General features: G+C 40.2%; 1 protein-coding gene across 2 annotated transcripts in view; it reads right to left on the bottom strand.

Moving 5' to 3' along the window:
* Positions 1–27391, bottom strand: part of gpa33 (glycoprotein A33) — a 32266-nt gene that overhangs the window by 4098 nt on the left and 777 nt on the right. Inside the window, exons 1-6 of one of the 2 annotated variants that reach the window (XM_008107711.3) lie at positions 26717–27299; positions 14846–15000; positions 10943–11156; positions 9268–9432; positions 2568–2681; positions 750–873 (exon numbers count right to left, since the gene is read on the bottom strand). In XM_008107711.3, coding sequence (XP_008105918.1) covers positions 750–873; positions 2568–2681; positions 9268–9432; positions 10943–11156; positions 14846–15000; positions 26717–26759 — 815 coding nt within the window. In that variant the 5' untranslated portion in view covers positions 26760–27299. Of the gene's footprint in view, positions 1–749; positions 874–2567; positions 2682–9267; positions 9433–10942; positions 11157–14845; positions 15001–26716; positions 27300–27391 lie in introns of those variants that run through there. The other variant, XM_008107710.3, reaches the window with a different exon arrangement.

Here is a 27391-nt window from a genome sequence, read left to right as displayed (position 1 = left end):
GTCTATCCCAACCCGTAAGCCAGAGGTGTCAAACTTGTGGTTCTCCTAGCATTTGGGCCTTCAACTTCCAAGCCAGCTTATCCAATGACCAGAAATTCTGGGGGCTGAAGATCAAAACACCTGGAGGGCCACAGGTGTAACACCACTGTGTTAAGCATATCTGTATATTCCTTCATGTATGTCAAAACAAAAAATGGAATAGCACACTGGACCTTTCAGTATGACATTCTGCTTAAAATCTATTTCAAGTATGCTACTGTTCTTCCCAAACCACAATTTTCATCCCATTAGAGAGTAGACAATAACAAAAATAATCTGTTTACCCTTTAAACTACTTTACAGTATATATGCCCTAATTTTAAGGATAATGAATTAAAGAGACTTATCACTCTTCCCGAGCAAAAATGAATTATTTCATGCAACAACTGTAAATCTAACTGCATTTAAAAACATATGTTTAATTGTATGAATCTTCTCCATATTATAATTGGTGGAAATAAATACCACATTTTCCTATTACAAAAAGTCTTCCATCAGCAGATAATAGTGGATACAGTATGGAAAGCACAGGGTGCATTTTGTTTGAGAAAGGAAAGGAAAACTGTTTTGCCTCCTCTCCAAATGAGATTAAATTAGTTCAATGCCACAGCGACACAAGGATTTCCCTTGTGTGGGTTCCCTTATCCATCTCAAGGGCAGGCATTCTGTTGCTCTTATCCCACCCACTCTTTCAAATGAAAGGTACTCACGTTAGTTCATAGTCTTTATCCTTTGATTTCTTACAGCAACAAAAGTAAGCCACAATGATGACGATAATGACTACAGCAACAAGTCCACCAATGATTCCACCAATAAGGGCAAAATTCATTGACGCTGTGGAGGAGAAGAATTACATTTAGTTACTCCACAGTTGATAAACCAGATCAGTTTCCCTTGGCTGGAGAGAGGGGACATTGGACCAAGTTATCTTTCACTACTTCTAATCTCCCTCTTATCGAAGAATTGCCTCAGCAAACAATGTGAAAGGAGGGGAGAGACATAAAGGAATCCAGTAGGACCCTTGAGACTAGGAAGAAGATATCTTTAGCAAGAGCTTTTGTAGACTTGGTCAACTTTAGTCCGAAGTATGTGCTAGAAATGTCTTCTTCCTGATTAGTTTCAAAGGTGCTACTAGATTTTTTGGGATTTGTTATGAACCTTCAAGTTGTTTCTCACTTATGGCAACCCAAAGGTAAATATATCATTGGGGAGGGGGTGAGATGGCGAGATTTGACTTGACCTCCTTCTGAAACTGAGAGAAGGTGACTTGCCCAAGGTCGCCCAGTGACTTTTTATGCCTGAGCAGGGATTCAAACCTTGGTCTTCAGAGTCATAGTTCAATGCTCAAATCACTATACCATGCTGGCTCTACACTGGATTCTTTTATGTTATGCTAAAACAGACTAACATGACTATGTCTTTGAATGAATAAACCAAAAAAAGAAACTAGCAACTTTGTCTGGGTTATTCTTACTTATAACCAGTCATAAGTAAGAAGGAAACACACTGAATAATGGAATAACATGAATATTATTTGCACTATACTGTATATTCTTTTAGCGAATAGTGACACAGTTGATTTGGTTTGCTGACAGACTGGCAGCTCCTAGCATGACCTGATAATTAGGCTTTTGCTATAAACCATATGCAGTGACAGATTTGTTTGGGATGCAGGAGTATGTATTGTTTGGGGGGATAGAGTATAAATTGATGGAAAGAACTACAATTGATTATCCATGCTTGATGAAAGTATATAGAACTTTCTGTGTACAGTATCTAGTTCTCAAAAAATTCATCTGCTACTTTTGTCAATCAATTAATTTTTTTAAAATTCCCCAAATATTTATTTAATTTCAATGCTATTTTATAATTATGCAAGTAATATTAAAAACTGAGCTTGGAAATGTTACTTTTTGAGACTACAACTCCCAGAATCCCCTAACAAGCAAAAAAACAAACAAACCAACAACAACAACCCCATCTCTTCAAACATAAAGTGAAATAAAAAGGAAATGTAGTTTTAAAAAACTGATATAAAGTATCTTCATCGAAGTATTACTACATATATATTTCAATAATTTAAAAGTATATAAATGGGGAAGCACAAATAAAAAATTGGTTTAAAATCCACAGTTGATGAAAATATGCCAGGAAGAAATAAATGGCATTAGATTCATTGACCCAATCCAGTCTCTTTATAAAACATAAGATATGCAGTAAGGTATACAAAACCAATAGCACTCATGTTTTTAAAATGTGTTGGAAGGGTTTTAAAAATATTTATTGTAAGGAAATTGAGGTTCATGGAGGGGAAAAACATTTGATGACAACATTATGAAAATGCCCCATGTGGAAGCAGCCTGGAGAACAGCTGCCATTAAGTATTGGGTTGATTCTTGGTTCTAGTCAGCTGTAAGCTTTGTATTTAAAAAGTGACAGAAAAGCCCTCAGGTGGAATTAGTGGTATTTGATCGCTTCTGTGTTGTGTCGGATCAGTCACCCACTTCCTAATCAACACAAGCTCTTACGGGCCACCACAGCAAGACTGATGTTGCAGCTTTCTTGTCCAATTGAATTTTTGGAGACGCAGATGTAGTATCCAACGGTGTCTACAGAAATGTTCTTCAGCATAAGCGTTCCTCCTGTTGCCAAAGAAGAAATACAAAAGTTTGTGTCAATATAGCAGATACAAATGCATGACATATCCTTATCCATCTCACTATATTAAATCTAGTGTCACAAACCACTGTCTGGAGCCGCCCTTGGTTAAAGCTGAGATAATTAAAATCAAATTAAAGGGAAAGAAAGAGATGTGCAGATGTGTCAAAAGACACCTGATGGAAGGAACTTTTAAAGATGAAGGTTTTTAAGATCAATTCAGGGGGTGCTGCAGTTTTTAACTTTGAATATGTTTTAATGGTTTTTACCTGGGAATTTTTTAATACTGTTTATATTTCATCCTGGTTTAATGTTTGCATATTTGTATACTTTAAATTGTATGTTGGTGCTTTTATGTTAAGCCGCTTTGAATCTTCTGCAGGAGAGATAAAGCAGTGTATACATATAATAATAATAATAATAATAATAATAATAATAATAATAATAATAATAATAATAATAACTCATTGTCCCCTCTGCTTTTCATAATTGCCATGATCCCTCTGTCAACAATCTTACAAAAAACAAATCTCGGCTATCAAACATCTAAGAATTCTCACAAAATTTCGCATCTGATGTACATGGATGACCTGAAGCTGTATGGGAAAACGGAAACTGAAATCCAGTCTCTGACTAACACTGTCCGAATTTTTAGCACTGATATCAGCATGGAGTTTGGCTTGGACAAATGTTCGACAGTGGCATTGAAGAAGGGGAAAATCATTGAAAGTGAGGGCATAAATATGCCTAATGGCCAAACAATAAAGTGTCACCAGCCAGAGGCCTATAAATATCTGGGCATATTACAGCTGGACAACATCAAGCATGAACATATGAAGACTGTGGTCAGTAAAGAATACACACAAAGGGTCAGAAAAATTCTCAAAAGCAAGCTCAATGGAGGCAACACCATCAAGGACATAAACACCTGGCCCATACCTATCATAAGATATACTGCTGGCATCATAAACTGGACACAGGTGGAACTGGACAATTTGGACAGAAAAACAAGAAAACTCATGACCATTCATCATTCACTGCACCCTCGCAGTGATGTTGACGGGCTGTATCTGCCTAGAAGATCAGGGGGCAGAGGACTCTTACAAGTCAAACAAGCAGTCAAAGAAGAAGAACATACCCTGGCAGAATATGTAAAGCAAAGTGAAGAACCTGCTTTGATTGAAGTCAAAAATCAGAAACTCCTCAAAGCACAGCAGACAAAAAACCAGTACAAGAAAGCCACACTACAAACTAGAGCTGACAGCTGGCACAACAAAACACTGCATGGGAAGTTCCTTGACAAAATTGAAGGAAAAGCTGATAAGGAGAAGACCTGGCTGTGGCTCACGAATGGGACCCTGAAGAAGGAGACAGAAGGCCTGATCCTTGCAGCCCAGGAGCAAGCCATCAGAACAAATGCAATTAAGGCCAAGATCGAAAAATCAGCTGTTGACCCAAAATGCAGACTGTGCAAGGAAACCGACGAAACCATTGATCATATCCTCAGCTGCTGTAAGACAATTGCACAGACAGACAACAAACAGAGGCACAACTATATAGCCCAAATGATTCATTGGAACGTATGCCTCAAGTACCACCTGCCAGCAGCAAAGAACTGGTGGGATCACAAACCTGCAAAAGTATTGGAAAATGAGCACGCAAAGATACTGTGGGACTTCCGAATCCAGACTGACAAAGTTCTGGAACTCAACACACCAGACATCACAGTTGTAGAAAAGAAAAAGGTTTGGATCATTGATGTCGCCATCCCAGGTGACAGTCGCATTGACGAAAAACAACAGGAAAAACTCAGCCGCTATCAGGACCTCAAGATTGAACTTCAAAGACTCTGGCAGAAACCAGTACAGGTGGTCCCGGTGGTGATGGGCACATTGGGTGCCGTTCCAAAAGATCTCAGCCGGCATTTGGAAACAATAGACATTGACAAAATTACGATCTGCCAACTGCAAAAGGCCACCCTGCTGGGATCTGCGCGCATCATCCGAAAATACATCACACAGTCCTAGACACTTGGGAAGTGTTCAACTTGTGATTTTGTGATATGAAATCCAGCATATCTATCTTGTTTGCTGTGTCATAATAAAATAATAATAATAATCACAGAATCATAGAATAGTAGAGTTGGAAGAGACCTCATGGGCCATCCAGTCCAACCCCCTTCCAAGAAGCAGGAAATCGCATTCAAAGCACCCCCGACAGATGGCCATCCAGCCTCTGCTTAAAAACCTCCAAAGAAGGAGCCTCCACCACAATCCGGGGGAGAGAGTTCCACTGTCGAACAGCTCTCACAGTGAGGAAGTTCTTCCCGATGTTCAGGTGGAATCTCCTTTCCTGTAGTTTGAAGCCATTGTTCCGTGTCCTAGTCTGCAGGGCAGCAGAAAACAAGCTTGCTTCCTCCTCTCTATGACTTCACCTCACATATTTATACATGGCTATCATGTCTCCTCTTAGCCTTCTCTTCTGCAGGCTAAACATGCCCAGTTCTTTAAGCCGCTCCTCATAGGGATTGTTCTCCAGACCCTTGATCATTTTAGTTGCCCTCCTCTGGATGCTTTCCAGCTTGTCAACATCTCCCTTCAACTGCGATGCCCAGAACTGGACACAGTATTCCAGGTGTGGTCTGACCAAGGCAGAATAGAGGGGGAGCAGGACTTCCCTGGATCTAGACGCTATACCCCTATTGATGCAGGCCAAAATCCCGTTGGCTTTCTTAGCAGCCGCATCACATCGCTGAGTCATGTTTAACTTGCTGTCCACAAGGACTCCAAGATTTTTTTCACATGTACTGCTGTCGAGCCAGGCGTCCCCCATTCTGTATCTTTGCATTCCATTTTTTCTGCCTAAGTGAAGTATCTTGCATTTGTCCCTGTTGAACTTCATTTTGTTAGTTTCGGCCCATCTCTCTAGTCTGTTCAGATCGTTTTGAATTCTGCTCCTGTCTCCTGGAGTGTTAGCTATCCCTCCCAGTTTGGTGTTGTCTGCAAACGTGATGATCGTGCCTTCTAACCCTTCGTCTAAGTTGTTAATAAAGATGTTGAACAGAACCGGGCCCAGGACAGAACCCTGTGGCACTCCACTCGTGACTTCTTTTCAAGATGAAGAAGATGCATTGGTGAGCACCCTTTGGGTTCGTTCGTTTAGCCAATTACAGATCCACCTAACCGTAGTTTTGTCTAGCCCACATTTTACTAGTTTGTTTGCCAGAAGGTTGTGGGGGACTTTGTTGAAGGCCTTACTGAAATCCAGATACGCTACGTCCACGGCGTTCCCTGTATCGACCCAACTCGTAACTCTATCGAAAAAAGAGATCAGATTAGTCTGGCATGACTTGTTTTTGGTAAATCGGTGTTGACTATTAGCAATGACTGCATTTGTTTCTAAGTGTTCGCAGACACTTCCTTAATGATCTTTTCCAGAATCTTGCCTGATATCCACATGAGGCTGACCGGACGGTAATTGTTTAAGTCATTCTTTTTTCCCTTCTTGAAGAGAGAGACCACATTTGCCCTCCTCCAATCTGCTGGGACTTCTCCCGATCTCCAGGAATTCTCAAATATGATTGCCAGTGGTTCTGAAATAACTTCAGCTAGTTCCTTCAGTACTCTTGGATGTAGTTGATCTGGCCCTGGCGACTTGAATTCATTTAGAGCGGCCAGGTGTTCCTGGACAACTTGTTTCCCTGTTTGGGGTTGGATTTCCCCCAATCCTTCGTCCATTTCATGTTTCTGAGGTTGAAGATGGCTTTCTTTTTATGAGAAGACCAAGGCAAAGAAGGCATTAAGCAGTTCTGCCTTTTCCCTAACCCCTGTCGCCATTACCCCATCTTCTCCTCGCAGAGGCCCTAGTCATGTCCAACTCTGGGGGTTGGTACTCATCTCAGTTTCTAAGCCGAAGAGCCGGCGTTATCCATAGACACCTCCAAGGTCATGTGGCTGGCATGACTGCATGGAACACTGTTACCTTCCCACCAGAGCGGTACCTATTGATGTACTAACATTTGTATGTTTTCAAACTGCTAGGTTGGCAGAAGCTGGGGTTAACAGCGAGAGCTCACCTCGCTCTCCAGATTTGAACTGCCGACCTTTTTGTCAGCAAGTTCAGCAGCTCAGCGGTTTTAACCCACTGCGCCACTGCATATACAGGTCTATCTATCTATCTATCTATCTATCTATCTATCTATCTATCTATCTATCTATCTATCTATCTAAGCGAAGCCATGTCTTATTAATAATGCATGTACCAGCTATTGCTGCAACATAGCTATTTGTCTTTACATTTTTCCTAAACTTGTAGTATATAAATGTTAATATATTGAACCTTTCTAAAAGAAAAAAAAATGAATGGCTCTCATCAAGAATGGACAATTCTTCAATTCACAGTGCATTGAAAGGGAACACATTTTTCTAGTGCACTGCCACCATCTGTAGGTCAAGTTGGAGAACAACATGCACATTATTGCTGCTTATGGGTTTGTTTTTTGTTTTGTTTTTTGCAGTTGTCTTGAGCTATTTTGAGCAGTTATTTAGAAAATCAAGAGGAAGTGGTCTTCCATCCAAATGCTGAAAAATGTTTGCATAACAGGATTATTTAACTGGAGGAGGAAAAATAAGCCACCTGCCTTTATCTCTCCTTCTGAGCCCTGAGTCCCCTTGGGTGAGAAGGGCGGGGTATAAATGTTGTAAATAAATAAATAAATAAATAATTCTCTGGAAAAACATTTTGATGCTGCTTATTGCAGGCATCGCATTTGTGCTTGCAAAGACTAGCAAAAGAATTCTAAGGACAGTAATCAAGCAAGAATTAAAGGAATCACACAAATATCCCCCATGACATGAACTAGTGCTCTGAGCCTACTTAAAAGAGTTACAAAGTTCACACATCTATCTCATCAGTCACAAACAAGGGAAACTTGCATCATCTCTTCCAGAAAGAACCTGCAAAAACTATGCAGTTCCACTTAACACAAATCGCAAAATCTTCATCTCACATTTATTTTATTTATCTATTTACAGTATTTATATTCCGCTTTTCTCATCCCAAAGGGGACTCGGGGTGGATCACATTGCACACATATAAGGCAAACATTCAATGCCATAACATAGAACAGAGACAGAGACAAACGCAGGCACGGGCTGGCCTCGAACTCATGACCTCTTGGTCAGAGTGATTTGTTGCAACTGGCTGCTAACCAGCCTGCGCCACAGCCCGGCCTCCATTAGAGATTTCAATTTCAAGGAGAGTAGCAAGATTCATAGTGTGGGGTATCACATCTTTCAAAACCCACAAAAAACACCCATTAGTATACAGACAGTCCCTGAGTTACAAACATCAGATTTACATGCAACTCATAGTTAAGATCAGGGGTGAGACAACCGGAAGTGAGATAAATCTATTTTATCTATTTATCCCGGTCGACCGGAGCTCTTTTCCTCTGTAGCAGATAAATAAATTCATTCCTGAAAAAGTTATCATAGGGAAAAGATGTCTCCACTGAAGCTTTCTCGCCAGTCCTAGTTTCTACAACAAACCAAAATGTTCAAAATCCAATTCTAACAAGGACAGAAAGTGAGGTGAAATCTTCTGAACAAGGGCACAAACAGCAAAACAAACACCACAGGGGTATTGACCCGTCCTTATGCTATCCAAAGATTATATACGTTTATATAAGCTTTGGATAGCATAAGTATAGCATAAGTAAAGGTAAAGGTTTCCCCTGATGTTAAGTCCAGTCGTATCTGCTCATCTCCATTTCTAAGCCAAAGAGCTGGCATTCTCCATAGACACCTACAAGGTCATGTGGCCAGCATAACTGCATGTAACACTGTTACCTTCCCACTGGAGCCGTACCTATTGATCTACTCACATTTTGCATGTTTTCAAACTGCTAGGTTGGCAGAAGCTGGAGCTAACAATGGGCGCTCACTCCGCTCCCCGGATTTGAACCTGGGACCTTTTGGTCTGCAAGTTCAGCAGCTCAGCGCTTTTAATACACTGAGCCACCGGAGGCTCCATAGCATAGCAAAGGGAAGGGTTAATACCTCTGTGCCCCAGTTGTGATTGCTTTGCTGTTCAGAAGATTTTACCCCAGATAGATAGATCAATATCTTAAGCTGAATTTGTATGTAAGTCAAAACAGGTACATTTTTGAGTGTAAGAGAATGTGGACTGCACAATGAGGATGTCCAAAAAATAACAAAAGTGATATTTTGCCCAACTCAAACATTGCTTTGCAGGCCACATGATGTGCAGAACAGATGGGCACTGGAGCAATACTAGAGCAATATGATACCCGCGGGGATGGACAAAACTTTTGGTTGTCCTCCCACCCAATGGTCTGATTCATTCCGTAGGGTGTATAATGTGAGAGACGAACATAGTCGTACTGATCAACTTGTACTCAAAATAGATACGAATTGAAGTGAATAGAAAACATGTTGTGATCTGCGCAAAAACTGAGGAACAGATCATCTAAGTGACTAAGTCATTTTGAATCAGGGGAGGGAGTATTTCTTACCATGAAATACTGCCATCTAATTGAATTTGACATACCTGGAAATTGTGTTCCCCCAAGTGGTCGAGACTGATTTTGTGCATCGAAACTTTGCCAGGAATATTGAGGCTGGGGAAATCCTTCCACAGAATTGCAGGTCAGGTTAATATTTTGTCCGTATTCTGCTTTCCCTACAACAGTGCATACAGGCTTGGATGGACTCACTATGGAATGAGAAAAAAATAAGCAAAGCAGGCTCAGCAACATAACAATGAAAACTGTGTTGCTTGCTGACATCATGTTGTTCTTCATAAAAAGCAGTAGCCCATAAGGATTTTCTATTAAAATATGCAATGCAATATACATTTGTGACTTTGTTTATGGCTCTGTACATATAACAGTAATAGAGAAGGATCTTAATTCGATGACAGTGCAATTGTTTCATATGCAGAAGGTTCCAGGTTTGTTTACTGAACCTTCAAATACAAAATGGGTGAGAAGAAGTTTGCACTCCTCAGATACTGCTGAATATCTGAGCAACTCCTGGCAACTCTAGCTAGCTTAACCAATAAGCAAAGTTGGGAGTTTCAATCTAACAATACCTGGAGATCCACAGAAAGGCCATTCAGGGAGCATTTGATGAATAAGATTGTCTGAGACTACAGACAAATACTGCCAATCTGAGTAGTAACTTTCACCTGGTACAAGGCAGTTTTCCTACCTTCCTCAACTTTTGATATACCACTTCACAAATGAGCTAAAGTGCTTGGCTAACCTTAGGACTGTTTGTAAAATAAGATATAACAGAGGTTTTGACTCTTTGTGCTCCAGATATTTTGGACCCTAGATCCCGTTAGCCACAGCCATGGGCCCCAGGACAGTCAGAACAGCCGATTGGAGCCCTTCTCCCCAAGGCTAGGCTTGGAGGAGTGAGCTTTTAGTGAAACAATCTGGAAAACCCTGTCATTTCTATGGAATTGAACCACTTTGGGCATTATCAATCAGGAGTGATAATGCCAACATTAAGACACATTAAGGCAGTGGTTGTTACTGAGCACGCACAGAAGTAATAAATACTTGCAATTTATCCTGAAATGCAGAGCTTCCCAAGCTGTGTGTCACGATACATTAGTATGTCAGGTGTAATGTGTGTGTTACACGAACATATGTTGAAAATTCATAGCATCTTACAAATCATATACCATATTTTTAAAAAATATAAATGAAAGGTGTTCATGAGAAATGCTGTGTTCCCATACATTTCGTTATTATAATTTATGTATTTATGTGTCCGTATCTCTTATAAGGGATTGGTTTAACCTCTGGTTTGCTGGTAAAACTGAATTACTGTGTCAAGAAATGATACAAGTGTGTCATTAACATGAAATGTTTGGAAAGCTCTGCTATATACACTTACTTTGAAGTACTATAAGGAGGGCATTTCTGTGTGTTCACTGTATTTGTGTCCTCATGCTGAAGGATGTTTGAATCTTAATGGATGAGGAAAGCAGTGTATCCTTCCCCTAGAACACAGAAATGTTCCTCTTCAACCTAACCAAAACTGCATAATTCTCATTTCTGATCCAAAACAACAATTCCTTGCTTTACACAAGATCATTTTTAGGGAGCAGTTTACTTCCTGGTTATCACAGGCACAATTTCTTACATGCTGAAATATGCTAGACAATTAAAATATGGGACTGGTAACAATGCAAAGCATAGAATGTGTCTTACCAAGAACCACAAGTTTTATCTCTACAGATTTCGCAGGGAGTTCCCCAGCAAGACGGACAGTGCATTGATAGGATCCATTGTCATTCGTGGTCAACTGAGTAAGGGTGATGCTGACATTGCCATTGTTTACATTTCCAGAGAACGTCAAACGGTTTTTGTAATTGTCTCCTTTATATTCTGAATCACCGATAAGTTGCTTGGAAGCAAATTCTTCCTAGGTAGGAGAGATGGGTACCAGTTTTTAAAAAATAGACTTACTTAATGTCAAACATAATTTTGTTGCACAGATCTTTGACTCATCAACCCCACTTTTTCCATTCTGTAAAACAAGGATTCTGCTTCACTATTGAAATTGTATGGCTTGGGCCCAGGTTATCTGAAGGACTGTATCTCCATTAATGTGTGCCTTTCACTGGCAAGTAAAACATTGATCCGCCATCAGGTGTTTACAAACTGATACAGACTGGGCCTTTTAATGCTGTATGATTTGTGTGAAGTTTTTAACATATTTTTATATTTAACATGGTTTTAACAATATAAGTTGTTTGTTTTTTAATTTTATATTTTATATCTTTGTATTGCTTTTAATTAGTCTTGTTTGATATGCATTGTTAGCTGCCTTGAGTCCCTATATTGAGAAAAAAGATGGGATAAAAATAAAACCCATCATCTGTCCATTGGGCTCTAGTATTCCTATTCAGTTTCAGCAGAATCCAAGCAGCAACCTGCATGTCTCCAATATCCTTTCTTCAATATTTAATATCTGCATACCTCAACATCCTTGGTTTGGGCTCTTTTCCACAATATTGAGTCAAAGGAAAATTAAAGATTTTTTTTTTTGCGCCCATAGGGGCCTTCTTCCCCTTTGCCACCCCCAATATCTCCTGTGGAGAAATTTTTATTGAGGACGATAAAAATGACCACATTTCTGTCACTTGCTTCTTCTTCCACTATGGGTAGTAGATGCTAAATATCCAAGCATCACAGAGGGATGATAAGATAGATTTATACATTGTGCAGATAGTTTGCAGAGCAGCGTATTTTATTCAAAAGCTGCAGAGTTAAATACTACTCCAAGGAATGAAGGATACTTGTTAGGACAGTCACCAATGCTCTTTAATGCACCACCATTTTAAAGCTTCAAAGAATGGGGAGAAGTTGTTTCACTAAATCTTTTAAGGCTGTTCATAGTAATAAGAGGTTTCCCAGTATTTGAACATGATACAAGTACAGTTCATGTACTGCACTCTTTAAATATATGCAATTAGCTAAGAAGAAGAAAAAGTGGGGTTTATAGATTTGTGGAATGTCCAGCGTGGGAGAAATAACTTTTTTCTGTTTGAGGCAGGTGTGAATGTTGCAATTGGCCGGTTTGATTAGCATTGAATGGCCTTGCAGCTTCAAAGCCTGGCTTCTTCCTGCCTGCGGGCATCCACTTGCCTCAAACTGACAAAAGTTCTTTCTTCCACCCTGGACATTCCACAGATATATAAACCCCACTTGCCTAGTTTTCAACAGACCTTACAACTTCTGAGGATGTCTGCCATAAATGTGGGCAAAATGTCAGGAGAGAATGCTTCTGGAATATGGCCATACAGCCCTGAAAACTCACAGCAAACCAGAGGTTTGCAGAGGTTTGATTAAACATGTTACAATAATATTGTAACATGAAAATAATAGAACAATTGTGTGCATAAATAATTTTAGTCAGTTTTGGAGAAAGGTTGAACAAATGTTTTTCATGTTCTTTGCCATTTTCATATAAATCCCAGATTTTTTCTTTAAAAAATATCAAAATAAATTAAATAATGTAACAAGCTAGCAATTAATTTTGCAGGTTTTACACATCAATTATCTTTGAAAGCCATGTAATATGCTGCATAACAAATTTATAAGGTGTGGGAAGTTTCTGTATGAATTACTGTATAACATAATTCCAAAATCCAAGAAAGTAGCTTGTTACAATTAGTGTCACATGTTGTGTTTACTTTTACAACTTGTAGCCCACTGTATTCATTGTTATGTTGCCTATTGCCTTTTGGTTGCCTTTTGGCAACCAAGTTCGAAAACAATGTCACATTGTGGGGGGGGGGGGGGGGGGGAATGAGGAGAAAATCTCAAAATGCCACCAAGAATACATCTCAGCCTCCAAAAATTAATGAGAAAAAGCAACAAGTAATTGGTAATTGTGAAACAGAGGAAGTAACAATTCCGTTAGCTTGATTTGGTTTGTTTTTATCTGGCGGGGAGGGGTTGTATTGTTATCTTCTTCATTTACATATCTATCTCTCTCTCTCTCTCTCTCTCTCTCTCTATCTATCTATCTATCATCTATCTATCTATATACACACACACATACACACATACATATATATACATATACGTATACAGGTAATTGTTTGAAGCTCTGCCTACTGCTTTTGAAAAGTAACATTGTGAGCTCTGCATTTCGAGAGTGACATTCTTGTTTAGCTGCCTTCAAACGTTTGCCTTTCTTACAAACAAACCTTGCGCTGGCCAGGGCAGATCAGAGCTCCTGCCTTATGTCACCTTGACAACTAACCAACTCTAGCTTGGGCTTCCTTGTTTATTGGTTTGTTTGTTTGTTGGGCCGTAGCCACCATAATGGTGCCCAGCAAAAGCTGTGAAGTGGCTGCAGTTTGTCCAGGGGAGGAAAAAAGAAATAAATAGCAGTTGGCTTGACTGAATCTCTGCAACATTTCTGTCTGAAATAATGACCCACATTTTGACATTTGGGGAAGAATCAATGTTTCCAAGCAGCCCTTCTGTCACCATTGCTTCATTCCCATATCTTGGCATGACACACATGGCGACTAAGATGCTTTGAAGGTCTTTCCTCTTTGTTGTGTGCCTTCAGGTTGTTTCTGATTAATGGCAACCCTATTGCAGGGGTTTCTTGGCAGGATTTGTTCAGAAAGGGGTTGCTTTTGCCTTCCTTTGAGGCCGAGAGAGTGTGGCGTGCTTAAGGCCACCCAGGGGATATTCATGGCTGAATGGGGATTCAAACTTCGGTCTCCGTATTTGCAGTCCAGTGATCAAACCGCTACACCTCATTGGCTGTCAAAGGCAACTTTGCTTTCATGTATTTCATGGGTAAGTTTTCAAAGGCTGCAGTATTGATTTTAGTCCTTTTTCATCTATGACGATTGTCTGACAGTTTTGGCATCCCCTGTATCTTCCTTCCTAATATTTTATTCGGGTTACTGTAAGAATGATGCTCAGCTCTGAATTGAAGAATGAAACATTCAGAAATCCAAAAGAAGACATTTCTTTCTAGGGAAAAATAACAGGAAAGTAGGGGAAAGGAAAGAAGGAGAAATGAAGGGAAGCAGTGTTTTCTGAAACCAAAGGGATGTGTTGCAACTGATGTGCGACCTCCACTCAACCAGCAGTCTCCTTTTCCTCTGGTCTCTGAAGCACGAGGAGACAATGGAATAAGAATAGTGTTTGTCAAGGTGGATTCCTTCCATGTCATTGTGGATGGAGTTGAGCTACATGCCTGCAGGAACGTGTGCACTTGTTTAGCAGCAGAGAAGAATTTGCTTTTGTGTAATTGCGTATCATGATCCTCATCTAAGTCACCACAGATGCATCTTTTATTTATAGCGGGATATATCCTCATTTGCAGGCAACAGCTGTTCATCAAGACTGTGGCCAAAATGGCAGTGCTTCATTATGTGAAACAAAATTAAGAATTTGAGAATAAGGAAACAGAGTTGAGGCTACCAAAGACAAAGGAACCCTTGATGTGTTTGTTTCTAGCAGACATGAAAGGAACTCTGTTTCTTTGACACACTTGTTTCCTCAATGTTTTCCCCCAAAATATTCATGCATATTCTTATATCCCACACAACTCTATGCTCTATAGCATAAACTGCTTACCGTGTCATGTACTCTTTGCCAGGAAACAAAATCTCCAGCTTGTGGACTCGTAGTAGCGGCGCGGAAGATGCAGTTCAGAGTGGCATTTTTCCCTCTTGCCGCCTCCACTTTGGGCTGAGGTGTTTCCACTGTGAGGGCATGAACAACGGCCACAACTAGAGGAAGAGAGAGAGGGGGGATGCAAGGAAGTCCATCTTGATCTCTGTCATCTTGGTTAGAAAACCATACAAGCACCAAGTCAGGATGGATACACTGCAAAGCTAACAGAACTCAGTCTGTGATGTTATCTCTACATCTGCGGATTTTTTTGTCTATACATGAGAAAGAAGGCTGAGAAAGACGAATCTATCTCTCTTGGGCCATTTTTGAAACAAAAAAAATGACTGCACAATTATTATTCGGATAAAGGAGATTTCATGTTGTATTAGAAGGCCTGAATTCTCATATAATTGTGTGAAATGGTTCAAAAAGTACCCTTTTGTATTATTTTGTATATTTTTTCCTCCCCCAGTCCTACCATGAATAATCATTTCTGAAAACATTTTGGTGCCACCTTTTTAATTTTTGTCACCTAGCAGCAGCAAAACAAGACCACAGCATTTGTGAGATACCGTACCTCCTCGTTGTTTCCTATCCACCTTGACCAACTTTCGCCAATTGTCAGATGCTTTTATGGTTGCCATCAAAAACCAGCCTTCAGAGTTTTTTTAAAAAAATTGAGATATGCCTGTATTTCTAATCCCTTTTTTCCCCTCATATGCATCACAGGATGACAAGGAAGATAACTCTGCCAGCACTGATAGATATATGTTCTGTGTTGCCACCCTAGCTGTCCAGAGACTCATTTCCCACCCTCAAAATCAGGCCAATGTATATATTTTTTGTTTCAAAATATTTTTATTGACACGCAAATTCTAACTACATAAAACTACATTTAAGGTATAAGACTTTATTTTTTAAAAAACAGTGGTTCCTGACCTGTGGGCTGTGAGACCTAAAATAAAGTCTGTGAGACATGTGGGGAAAATCAGCTCAAGATTATTAAATATGATTTTCTGTAGGCGAGAAGATGGCGACTACTGGATGGCATATGTTCTATATGAGAAACTAGAGGTGATGTGATCTATCCAATGCAATTTTTTGAATAAGCACCCCAAATAACCAAACCCAATCTAAAGTTGGCCAAAAACTGATTTGTAGCCCTTTTGGTACTATGTTGGAGAGTAGTCCCTGGTCAAAGTGGTCCCTGGTTTTTTAAAAAAGTTGGGAAACACTGTTTTAAAGGTATCCTATTTTAATTTAGACACTCTTGTCTTGCCTGAGATCACCTGAAATTATAGACTAAGCACAGAGTAAGGAGGAACCTGGGCAGAATTCATTGCTTTCATCTTCCTCAAGTGCCTGTTCCCTTTTTCCTGCTTGAGTGAATTCATTGACTCACCAGAATAAAGTGTGCATGCTGTGCTGCAAGGGAAGTTTCTATGAGGGGACAAGGTCCTCTTTGTCTTATAGTTTTATTACTACACCACACCCAGCTACCACCTATATATGTATGCAAACACATATTTTATGTAGCTAGTTCCAACCGTCATTTCTTTATTTTAACAGCAATTCAGCCATAAAAGAAGTTCCCTCGGTAAGGATAGACCTCTGTGAAGAACTTCATGCAGAGTCTGGAGATCTATCAGGCCCCAACCCTGTCTGCCTTTATCAAGCAGCTGAAGACATGGCTCTTTCAGTGTGCGTTTGAATAGCCACCAACATGATAGGCCCTTATCTCTGACACATTGCTTCTTAGCACTTTATTTCCCTTCCTATTTATCCTATCCCACATTATCCCAGCCGACTCTCTGACACTGTCCATGCACTTTATTAAAAAGCCTTGAAATCATGTAACTTCAGGCCCAACCCCCTTTTTTATCCATAGTGGTTGATGTTTGTATTATTACATCACTTGCTTGGTCATTATATGTTTTATTGTATGCTATGTTTTAATTGATTATTTTGTTTGATTGTTGTATCTTTGTTTTTAGTTTATTGATATGTGTTTTAAACTGTTATACTTTGTCTCTGTTTGGGCTGTGCCCCATGTTAGCCGCCCCGAGTCCCTTCGGGGAGATGAGATGGTGGTGGGATAGAAAAATAAATTATTATTATTATTATTATTAAACTATTATTATCTGTTGAGGGGGGGGGACAATGACAGGGGGAGGTTGTTTCCACATTCCCAGTTCCTTTTTCACACAACTCTTTAAAAACACAACTCTTTCATCAGCGAGTGATGACCTGATTTTTTTTTTTGCCCCTTAACCCCAAATTCAACTCCTCCATATTGCTTATCAGCATGATTGGGACATTCCTTCTTTCAAGATAAAAAGTAATTTTTTTCAATAATACACTTAAATTCATGATGACTCCAGACAACACTGATAAATAAAGGGGCATGTTTTTTACTGGAGAGAAATCAAGGTGTGGGAGTATACTAGCTTACTGCCAATGGGTAGAGCTGGAATTTCCTATCAGTTCCTGATCAGCAGGTAGCCAGCAAGCAAGGCTTTGGCTTTTGTTTTGTTTTTTTGTATTGTATATTATTATTATTTTTGTGAAGTGACTGAATTGTGCCAGAGAAACTGGTTCCTCAAGGCTTCAGTTCACAATCTGGTCATAAGACCTGCCTTAGGGCATGTGGAGGGGGAGGGGGAGAAAGAGCTCGACTTCATAGGCGAGACAGCCTTCCTCTAGATCAGGAGTCTGCAAACTTCTAAAGCCAAGGGCCAGACTACAGTTTGAAGAGGGGGAAAAACGTGCACACAGCACATATCTTATTTGTAGTGCAAAAGAACATAAAAGAATACTACAATATTTAAAATGAAGAACAATTTTAACCAACATAAACTTACCAGTATTTCACTGGGTAGTGTGGGCCTGCTTTAGGCTGACAAAATAGTCAAGTTAATTAGGATTGTTGTGTGCCTTCAAGTCATTTCAGACTTTGGACAACCTTTAGGGCAGGGGCCAAGTAAATGACTTTGGATCTCCGCTCCCAGCCCTTACTTTGGGGACCCCTGACTTAGCAGTTTATTCCAAGAGAAGAGTTCGGTGGTAGTGAACAAGATTCCCAAGAAGTAGGTCCAAGGTTTGATCACTAACACTTCCAAGATCTCAACCTAAGATCTTAACTGTTGGGAGCACAGGGTACTCAGCTTAATTGATCAATGCTCTCATTTGGTAATAGTTTTTGAAGTCTTTCATCAGACATGAATGCTAGACTTCCCATGTCTTCTCCCATCCCTTGGCAGACTGGTTTATTTAGGATGGTCCATTTTTAGGTTGGAGGCCGCAGTGGCGCAGTGGGTTAAACCACTAAACTGCAGAATTTACTGACCAGAAGACTGGCGGTTCGAACCTGTGGGACAAGGGTGAGCTTCCATTGTCAGCCCCAGCTTCTGCCAATGTAGCAGTTCGAAACATGGAAATGTGAGTAGATCAATAGTTATTGCTTCAGAGGGAAGGTAACGGTGCTCCATGCAGTCATGCCGGCCACATGACATACGGATAACGCCGGCTATCTGGCTTAGAAATGGAAATGTGCACCAACCCCCAGAGTCGGACATGACTAGACTTAATGTCAAGTGGAAACCTTTACCTTTTATTTTTAAGTTGAGAAACAGAATTAAGATCATGACAAGTCCTGGATTAGCAGGTTGAGTTTTCACTATGGAACTCATACATATGGCATTTGTATGTGTATATATACCTGAGTTTGGAAGTAACTACAGTAGAGTCTCACTTATCCAACATAAATGGGCTGGCAGAATGTTGGATAAGCGAATATGTTGGATAATAAGGAGAGATTAAGGAGAAGCCTATTAAACATCAAATTAGGTTATGATTTTACAAATTAAGCACCGAAACATCATGTTATACAACAAATCTGACAGAAAAAGTAGTTCAATACACAGTAATTCTATGTAGTAATTACTGTATTTACGAATTTAGCACCAAAATATCACTATGTATTGAAAACATTGACTACAAAAATGCGTTAGCTAATCCAGAACGTTGGATAAGTGAGTGTTGGATAAGTGAGACTCTACTGTAATTGCAAATAAATTCATGTGCACACCTGTGTATGATGTATGTGCCTTTGTGTTTCATAGGATGTTATGGAGCCCCCGGTGGCACAATGGGTTAAATCCTTGTGCCAGCACGATTGCTAACCAAAAGGTCAGCAGTTCGAATTCGGAGCGGGGTGAGCTCCCATCTGTCAGCTCCATCTCACCATGCGGGGACATGAGAGAGGCCTTCCACAGGATGGTAAAACATCAACCATCTGGGCGTCCCCTGGCAACATCCTTGCAGACAGCCAATTCTCTCACACCAGAAGCGACTTGCAGTTTCTCAAGTCATTCCTGACATGAAAAAAGGATGTTATTAGGCAAGGAACACTTCATTTGTTTCAAAAGAAGGTATAGCTGTGTAAAATTGCAATGGTAACCTAACAGGAAAAATTAAAGTAACTGTTTAATTACAAGAAATGAGAAATAAATAGTTGCTTTTAAACATGTTTCAAGAATTTTAGTTCCTTGGAGCTGTAACAACTGATTACTTGGAAAGTAATATCTAGCTTTCTCTCCCTGTCACATATGCATACACATGAGGAATGAGGAAAACTGCATTATATATAAGTATGAGGAAAACTGTATTAGATATAACAACAAAATGCAGAGAAGTGCTACGTTTCTTAATAAAACAAATTTATCATCCTTATCTCTGTTCATCTCAAAGAGAAAAATGCTAAACCTCCTCTGCAAATTAATCACATAAATGAGAAAAAGGAAAAGAAAAACCAACCCAGAATTTTGTACCCATGATTCCCAGCAGAAAGATTCACGAGTCAAGAATAACAGAGAATAGATTTGATAGTCTTGAATGAAGTAATGTGTTATGTGAATCCAAAGAGGAAAGTGGGTTCTGTCAGTAGCAACTATTATGAATGTGTTCCAGAAGGCCTGATCTTAATATTATCCGTTAATTATTCTGTTAACCAAATGCATATATTCAGTTTGCTTTGCAAAAGGAAAGGCATGGGTTAATTTCTTAAACGCCATAGTTTTTATCTCATTTTTACCACTGACATTCTGTGATTGTCTTATAATCTTATTTTAACACCCAAAGATCCTTGAGAACAAAACATCCTTGCTGCGTTTTTCACTGGGCTTTGAAAATGCCCTGTTTTGTTACATCCCTGCATGCCTTCTTCAGTGTCCATTGTATTTCTTTCTCCTATAATATCCAGCACATCATTAATCCCTGATGCCTTTTGTTACCTGTAGCTAAGCAAGCATGTTAAAATAGGTTATACATCTGAAAATGGATATGTTTGGAAATGCAGTAGGCTGACTGAACCATTTTAAGACCAAAAAAAAATTCAACAGTAAGTAGGAAGTTTGTTAACTATCATCAAAACAGGGGCAGTTAAATGATAATATTACTTTGCAAAATTTATTTATTTATTTATTTACAGTATTTATATTCCGCCCTTCTCACCCCGAAGGGGACTCAGGGCGGATCACATTATAACACACATAGGGCAAACATTCAATGCCCATAAACACATCAAACAGAGACTGAGAGACACACGCAGAGGCAAGTTAACCTTCTTCTGAGGGGATGTTCGATTCTGGCCACAGGGGGGAGCAGCTGCTTCATCATCCACACTGACGGCACTTCCTCATTCCAGGTCGTAAATTAGTTAATCTTGCTTCCCCACTTTTTTTATAAGTGGTACCTTATCTCCTACTTGATAGATGCAACTATCTTTCGGGTTGCTAGGTCAGCAACGAGCAGGGGCTATTTTTTATTTTTAATTGACGGGTGCTCACCCCGCCACGGGCTGGCCTCGAACTCATGACCTCATGGTCAGAGTGATTTAAGGCAGCTGCTCAACAGCTGCGCCACAGCCCGGCCCCTGTTGTGCAAAAACAACACCAGTCCCTACAGATACTACCCCAGCTCGATCCGCTAATTTTGATTTCACTGTCCTAATCAAAATGGCTACTGAAGGTCTCATGCCACCACTTTTTAGGAAGGACTGTAATGGAAATTATTTATTTATTTATTTACAGCATTTATATTCCGCCCTTCTCATCCCGAAGGGGACTCAGGGCGGATCACATTACACATATAGGCAAACATTCAATGCCTTGACATAGAACAAAGACAAGACAAATGCAGGCTCCGAGCTGGCCTCGAACTCATGACCTCTTAGTCAGAGTGATTGGTCTCAGCTGGCTTGCTCACCAGCTTGCGCCACAGCCCGGGAAATTGAAGTATTTTGAAACAATGCCTAAGGAAGTACAACTCACAGGGTTTGGAGGGGAAAATTAGGACATGGCCCATCCCTGCAGTAAAAAGTATCATATTGCTTTTATAATATTCCCCCAAAAGGTTCTATAGTGATCAAGAAAGCAGAGGTCCTTTGTATCTCAAAACACAGCTAAATCAAGGAGAAAATGTATTATGGATGATTATGCATATAGGGAAATCCCTAGAACAGTGGTTCTCAACCTTTCTAATGCTGCGACCCCTTAATAAGTTCCTCATGTTATGGTGACCCCCAACCATAAAATTATCTTTTTTGCTACTTTGTAACTGTAATTTTGCTACTGTTGTGAAACGTAATGTAAATATCTGATATGCAGGATGTATTTTAATTCACTAGACCAAATTTGGCATAAATATTCAAATTTGAATACAGGTGGGGTTGGGGGGGATTGATTTTGTCATTTGGGTGTTGTAGTTAACCTACAATAATAGAACTCCACCAACGATGGAATTGAACCAAACTTGGCACACAAAACTCCCATGAAAATACTGGAAGGGTTTGGTGGGCATTGACCTTGAGTTTTGGAGATGTAGTTCACCTACATCCAGGGAGCACTGTAGAGTCAAACAATGATGGATCTGGACCAAACTTGGCACAAATACTCATTATGCCCAAATGTGAACACTGGTGGAGTTTGGGGGAAACAGACCTTGACATTTGAGAGTTGTAGTTGCTAGGGTTTATAGTTCACCTACAATCAAAGACCCCCTTTGACCCCACAAATGATAGAATTGGGCAAATTGGGCTTTTGGTGGGAGGATTCACCATGTTTCCAAAAAGGAAGAGGAGGACAGGCAAAGAGATCTTCAGCCTTCTCTGCCAAAGGAGTTCCTAAGACCATCAGAAATATGTGTTTTTGGTGGTCTTTGGCGACCCCTCTGACACCTCCAGGGGTCCCGACCCCCAGGTCAAGAAACGATGCTCTGGAGGGTGTTTGGGGGCATTTTGGGGCAAAGCAAATTGATATTTTAAAATAGGGGTACAGTGGGGAAGGTCTACATAGACAGTCTACAGACGTCACACTCAACTCCTGGAGCGTTTCCATCAGCGTTGCCTCAGAAAAATCCTGCAAATCTCTTGGGAAGACAGGCAGACAAATACCAGAGTGCTGGAAGAAGCAAAGACCACCAGCATTGAAGCGATGCTCCTATGCCATCAACTCCGCTGGACTGGCCACATTGTCCGAATGCCCGATCACCGTCTCCCAAAGCAGTTGCTATACTCCCAACTCAAGAATGGAAAATGGAATGTTGGTGGGCAGGAAAAGAGATTTAAAAATGGGCTTAAAGCCAACCTTAAAAACTGTGGCATAGACACTGACAACTGGGAAGCCCTGGCGACCGCTCTAATTGGAGGTCAGCTGTGACCAGCAGTGCTGCAGAGTTCGAAGAGGCACGAATGGAGGGCTTAAGAGAGAAACGTGGCAAGGGGAAGGCGCGTCAAGCCAACCCTGACCGGGACCGTCTTCCACCTGGAAACCGATGTCCCCACTGCGGGAGAACATGTGGATCAAGAATAGGTCTCTTCAGCCACCTATGGACACCTCCCCCCTCCCAAGACACCAGAAACAGAGGACCATCATCCTCGACCTATGAGGGATCACCTAAGTAAGTAAGTAAGTAAAAGTGGGGAAATTGATGTGATCCTTGATCTTTGACAGTTTCCTGTCACTACTCTAAAGCACTGCTTCTTCATCTTTGAGTACTGATCCCAAATAAGGGTCCCCTTAGCTCAGTTCTGAGGTCATGAAAATTGTGACAACAGTAAAAGGTTTCTGAATGCCACCCATTTTCACAATCTGTTAGCAACAACATGCAGTGTTTATAGTGGACTCTACAGAAATTGCTTTTTTCTACACAACTAAAATCAGCCTGTTTAGCAAGCCCTGTAAATGCTGGTTTATTATCAGCAAATATATATGATCATATAAAACTTTGTCGGGGGAAAGAAGTCGTGAGTGAAAAAGGTTAAGAAACCCTGTCTAGAGGGCCGAATGATTCCTCCATCTGCTTTAAATGCAGAAATGCTGTGATTCAAGAGGATTGCTTGCTTTATATTGTACCTCACTAAAACAAAGGAAGGGCTGCAATATCCTATCACCTTTTTTGCCCCACAATTCTGATCAAAACTGCACTATATTTCTTTTAAAAGGAGAAAAAAATACCATCAGTATATAATGTGTTGTTAGCCTTTTAGCTATTTTTCACCCTCATAAGGATCGCCAGGGTGTAACACATCGTAAGACATAGAATATTAGAGGAGAGAATAAAGATCACAACATAAAAATTATATACTTCTTAAGAACATTAAACAGAAGGTGTGTTTAGCTTAAATATTTATCTATAGCACTGAAAAGAAATCCATCATCAATAACAATTTGGTATAGCCAGGAATTGTGTGCAAGGAATGCAGAGAGAAGAGCAGGTTTGTGCTTGCTGTTTCTGTTCCTGAATAACAGGTATTCGGAGTCTCTAACTGTACAGAATCTGTATGCTTTTTCAGGTAGCCTATAGAACAGAGCTTTCCAAACTTTTCATGTTGGTGACACTACTTTTAGACATGCATCTTTTCACAACACAGTAATTTAGTTTTACCAGCAACCCAACCCCTTATAAGAGTTTCATACTTTCTTATATATACAGTATGCACACACACACACACACACACACACACACACACACGGTGTTTGAAAAAGAACTCCCTATTCACCATTTAAATTAAATTGTGAATAGGGAGTTCTTTTTTCAAATACCCTGTGTATAATATTATATACTGTAATACAATAATTTGAAATGTTTGGACTTTTTCCTTTACACTTTTTTTCTGCTCTTGATTCTTGTGTAGCTTTCACTATAACCGCTCCATGTGCTCCCTTAAAAACGTAATCATCAACAGATTAGCCATTTTAGTGATAATTACTGTAACTCAATTAACAAATTGTGCAAATTATAAAAGCTGTAACTGTACATACACTTGGACAGTACCAGCACTCCACTTCTGTAGTGATTACAACTCTCTGGAGTTTTTAATGGCTGGATGGCCATTCAGGGAGGCTCTGGCTGTGTCTTCCTATCTGTCAAAAGGGGGCTGGACTAGGTGGTCTTTAGGGATCTCTTCCATTGGAGTCTCCTTCTCTGGGGGTGTTTGAACAGAGGCTGGATGGGTGTCTCTTGGGAGGGCTTTGTCTGTGTCTTCCTGCCTAGAAGAAGGGGCTTCAATTGGATGCCAGGCAGCCTTTGTTTGTGGCGGGGAAGTATTTTTCATGTGGCACACCTGTTTTGTCCCGTTTGGAAAGCTCTGCTATAGAAAGTCAGTGCCCCTGATCATCAAGGCATTTCAAACCAACTGTTACTAGTAAAACCACTTCCTTAAATTAACTGTATACAGTTTCTAATAGTGTGAAAATTGCTACAGTGCTGTCGTTTGGGAATTTAAAATCAACTTTTACCCTGCCCTTAGTCTCAGGAACTCAGAGCAGCCAATGTTTTTTCTTGCCTTGTCTTCACAATAATCTTAAGAGGTAGGTCAGTCTAAGGCTGTGTTACTGACTCAAGATCATCCAGTAATCCTTATGGTTGGGTTAGGGATTTTAAACTAAACCTCCCCAGTCTCCCTCATTCATTACTGTAACCCTTCTACAATTCAGCATCCTTTAGCTATTTTGAACTACAACATCCATGTTGATGATGGACAGGATTACAATGTATTTGGAGTGGACTAAGTTATAGAAGTCTATTCTAAGCACTATGCCACACTTACTGTTTCAGTAGTTCAAGAAAGGGAATGGTTTCATGATCAGACTTCAATAAATAGGTTTCAAAACTCCTAACAAATGAGTGCATGAAAAATACTGTACCCATTTATGTCCAATTATTATAAGAGAGAAAATGGTGGAGAGAATTCAGTGCATGTAACTTAGGCGCCATTTTTCAGAATTCATATCATATGAACTTTTTCACCCATTCTTCCATAACAAGATTTTGAGCTTCCGTATTAATGTATATAAGGATGGTGTTTTCTAAGAGGGGAAGGGATGGGAAAAATAATATGATGAAATATTCAAGGAGCTGGTAAAACACACAGTCACAAGATAAAAACTGTGTCTGTGTGGTAAAGCAACACCAGACTGTGGTCAAAATAAAAAAGTTATTAAAGAGGAAGAAGAGACACGGAAGGCAAGAGCTACCATTTGTTCCTGTCAAATAATAGCCCTGCTGCTTTCTTATTGCTTTATCCATCTTTTTTTCCTTGATAGCAAAAAAAGTTGGATCTAATTTTGAATCTTTGTTATTGCTCCATCACCTCACTTTCTGTCCCCTGGGATTTTGAAAAGTCGGCTAGTCATGGAAACAAGGATTGGTGTTAAAGCTTCAGTGGAGACCCCTTTTCCCCATCATAATTCCTTCAGAAGTGAATTTCCCTCCTGAGAAGTAGATTTCTCTCACTTCCATTCTTTGCTATAAGTCGTTTGTTAATTGGATGTTTGTAATTCAGGGATTATGAGCCCCCAGTGGTGCAGTGGGTTAAAACACAGAGCTGTTGAACTTGCCAGCCAAAAGGTTGGCAGTTTGAATCCAGGGAGCGGAGTGAGCTGCCACTATTAGCCCCAGCTTCTGCCAACCTAGCAGTTCGAAAACATGCAACGTAACGGCGTTGCATGCAGTCATGCTGGCCACATGACCTAGGAGGTGTCTACGGACAATGCCGGCTCTTTGACTTAGAAATAGAGATGAGAACCAACCCCCAGAGTCGGACATGACTAGACCTAATGTCAGGGGGAAACCATTACCTTTACTTTTAACTCAGGGTCTGCCTGTATATTGGTATTTCACTCTGTTGTAAACCCTAATATAGAATGCATGATTTAGAGACAAAAGCAGAGCAAATGAATACCTTCTCTAACTGGTAGTGTAAAGTGCTGTCCATCTGAAAGCAACTCTGGATCCTGTACAGAGTTTAAGAAAGAACTTTCTGTCTTTCTTTCTTTCTTTCTTTCTTTCTTTCTTTCTTTCTTTCTTTCTTTCTTTCTTTCTTTGTGTGCTACTGCTTATAGAATCTGTCAGCTAAGCTGGTTTCAAAACTTTGAGAACTGCAGTCAACAAATTTTACTTTTCCAAATCTAGTCGTGTTAACAAATTAACAACACTGTGTTTGTTGAATAGAAAGACTAGGGATTTGCACTGTGCTGTGAACAATCCATAGGCATTGAAAGAATAACCTTCTTCCCTTGTTGATCCGTGCCTTGAAGTCATTTCTAACTTAGGCAACCCTAAAGCAACACTATCACAGAGTTTTCTGGATCTGGAAGTGTGTGACTCATCCAAGACCACCCAGCTGGTTTCCGTTCCTAAACGGGTAACTGAACCCTAGTCTCAAGAGTCACAGTCCAATAATCAAATGACAAACAGCATGCTGGCTATCTAACCTTCCTGCCTCCTGGTAACCCACAAAATATTGATAGGATAATAATTAGTACTACTCACCTGCACTTAGTACAAAGAATTTAGCCTCCTTGTGTGTCCTCATGGTTCCTCTTTTGCCTCTCCCAAATCTTTTCTGTGGTTGCCAAATATCCAGTTCTTAAGTGATGTCTTTGTATCTGGTGCTTGAAAAAGGACGACTTGCCTCCAGACTGCAGTTTTGAACTATATCCCCACTTCCGGCCTGCACCTGCTTTTTTTACACTTCCATTTCCTTCTCACCTTTGCTCAGCGTCCCACCACCTCTAACGAGAGTGACAAGCTGTGTCACCACTGGGTTTGTAGCCTTCTCTTTCCCTCGCTAACTGAAGAAAATGACTCTGCCTTTTTATTTTGCCCTACCCTCACCTAAGCAAACAAATCATTCTTCCTGATTCTGAGAGGGACTTACACAAAAGAAGAACTGGGTTTCCTAAACGTTCAAATGGACATGTTACTACAAACATGTTGAGGTTGAGATAACACAAGTACTGCTCCAGGCACTATATGGTTTTTTAAAGTGATAGTTAAAGAGTGTCCTATATTTCCATCTATCAAGATTATCAGAACACTTTTCTAAATATTGGGTTTTATCTATGGTAGTCTGATCCTTGGGCCCCTCCACGTTACACAATTAGAGGCAGTCCCTGAAATACAAACATCCAACTTACTAATGACTCATAGTTCAGAACAGGGATG

The sequence above is a fragment of the Anolis carolinensis genome, chromosome 3 (genome assembly GCF_035594765.1).
Source record: "Anolis carolinensis isolate JA03-04 chromosome 3, rAnoCar3.1.pri, whole genome shotgun sequence".
Lineage (NCBI taxonomy): Eukaryota > Metazoa > Chordata > Lepidosauria > Squamata > Dactyloidae > Anolis > Anolis carolinensis.
The sequence above is the reverse complement of the archived record's forward strand: the minus strand, read 5'-3'. Positions and strand labels throughout refer to the sequence as shown.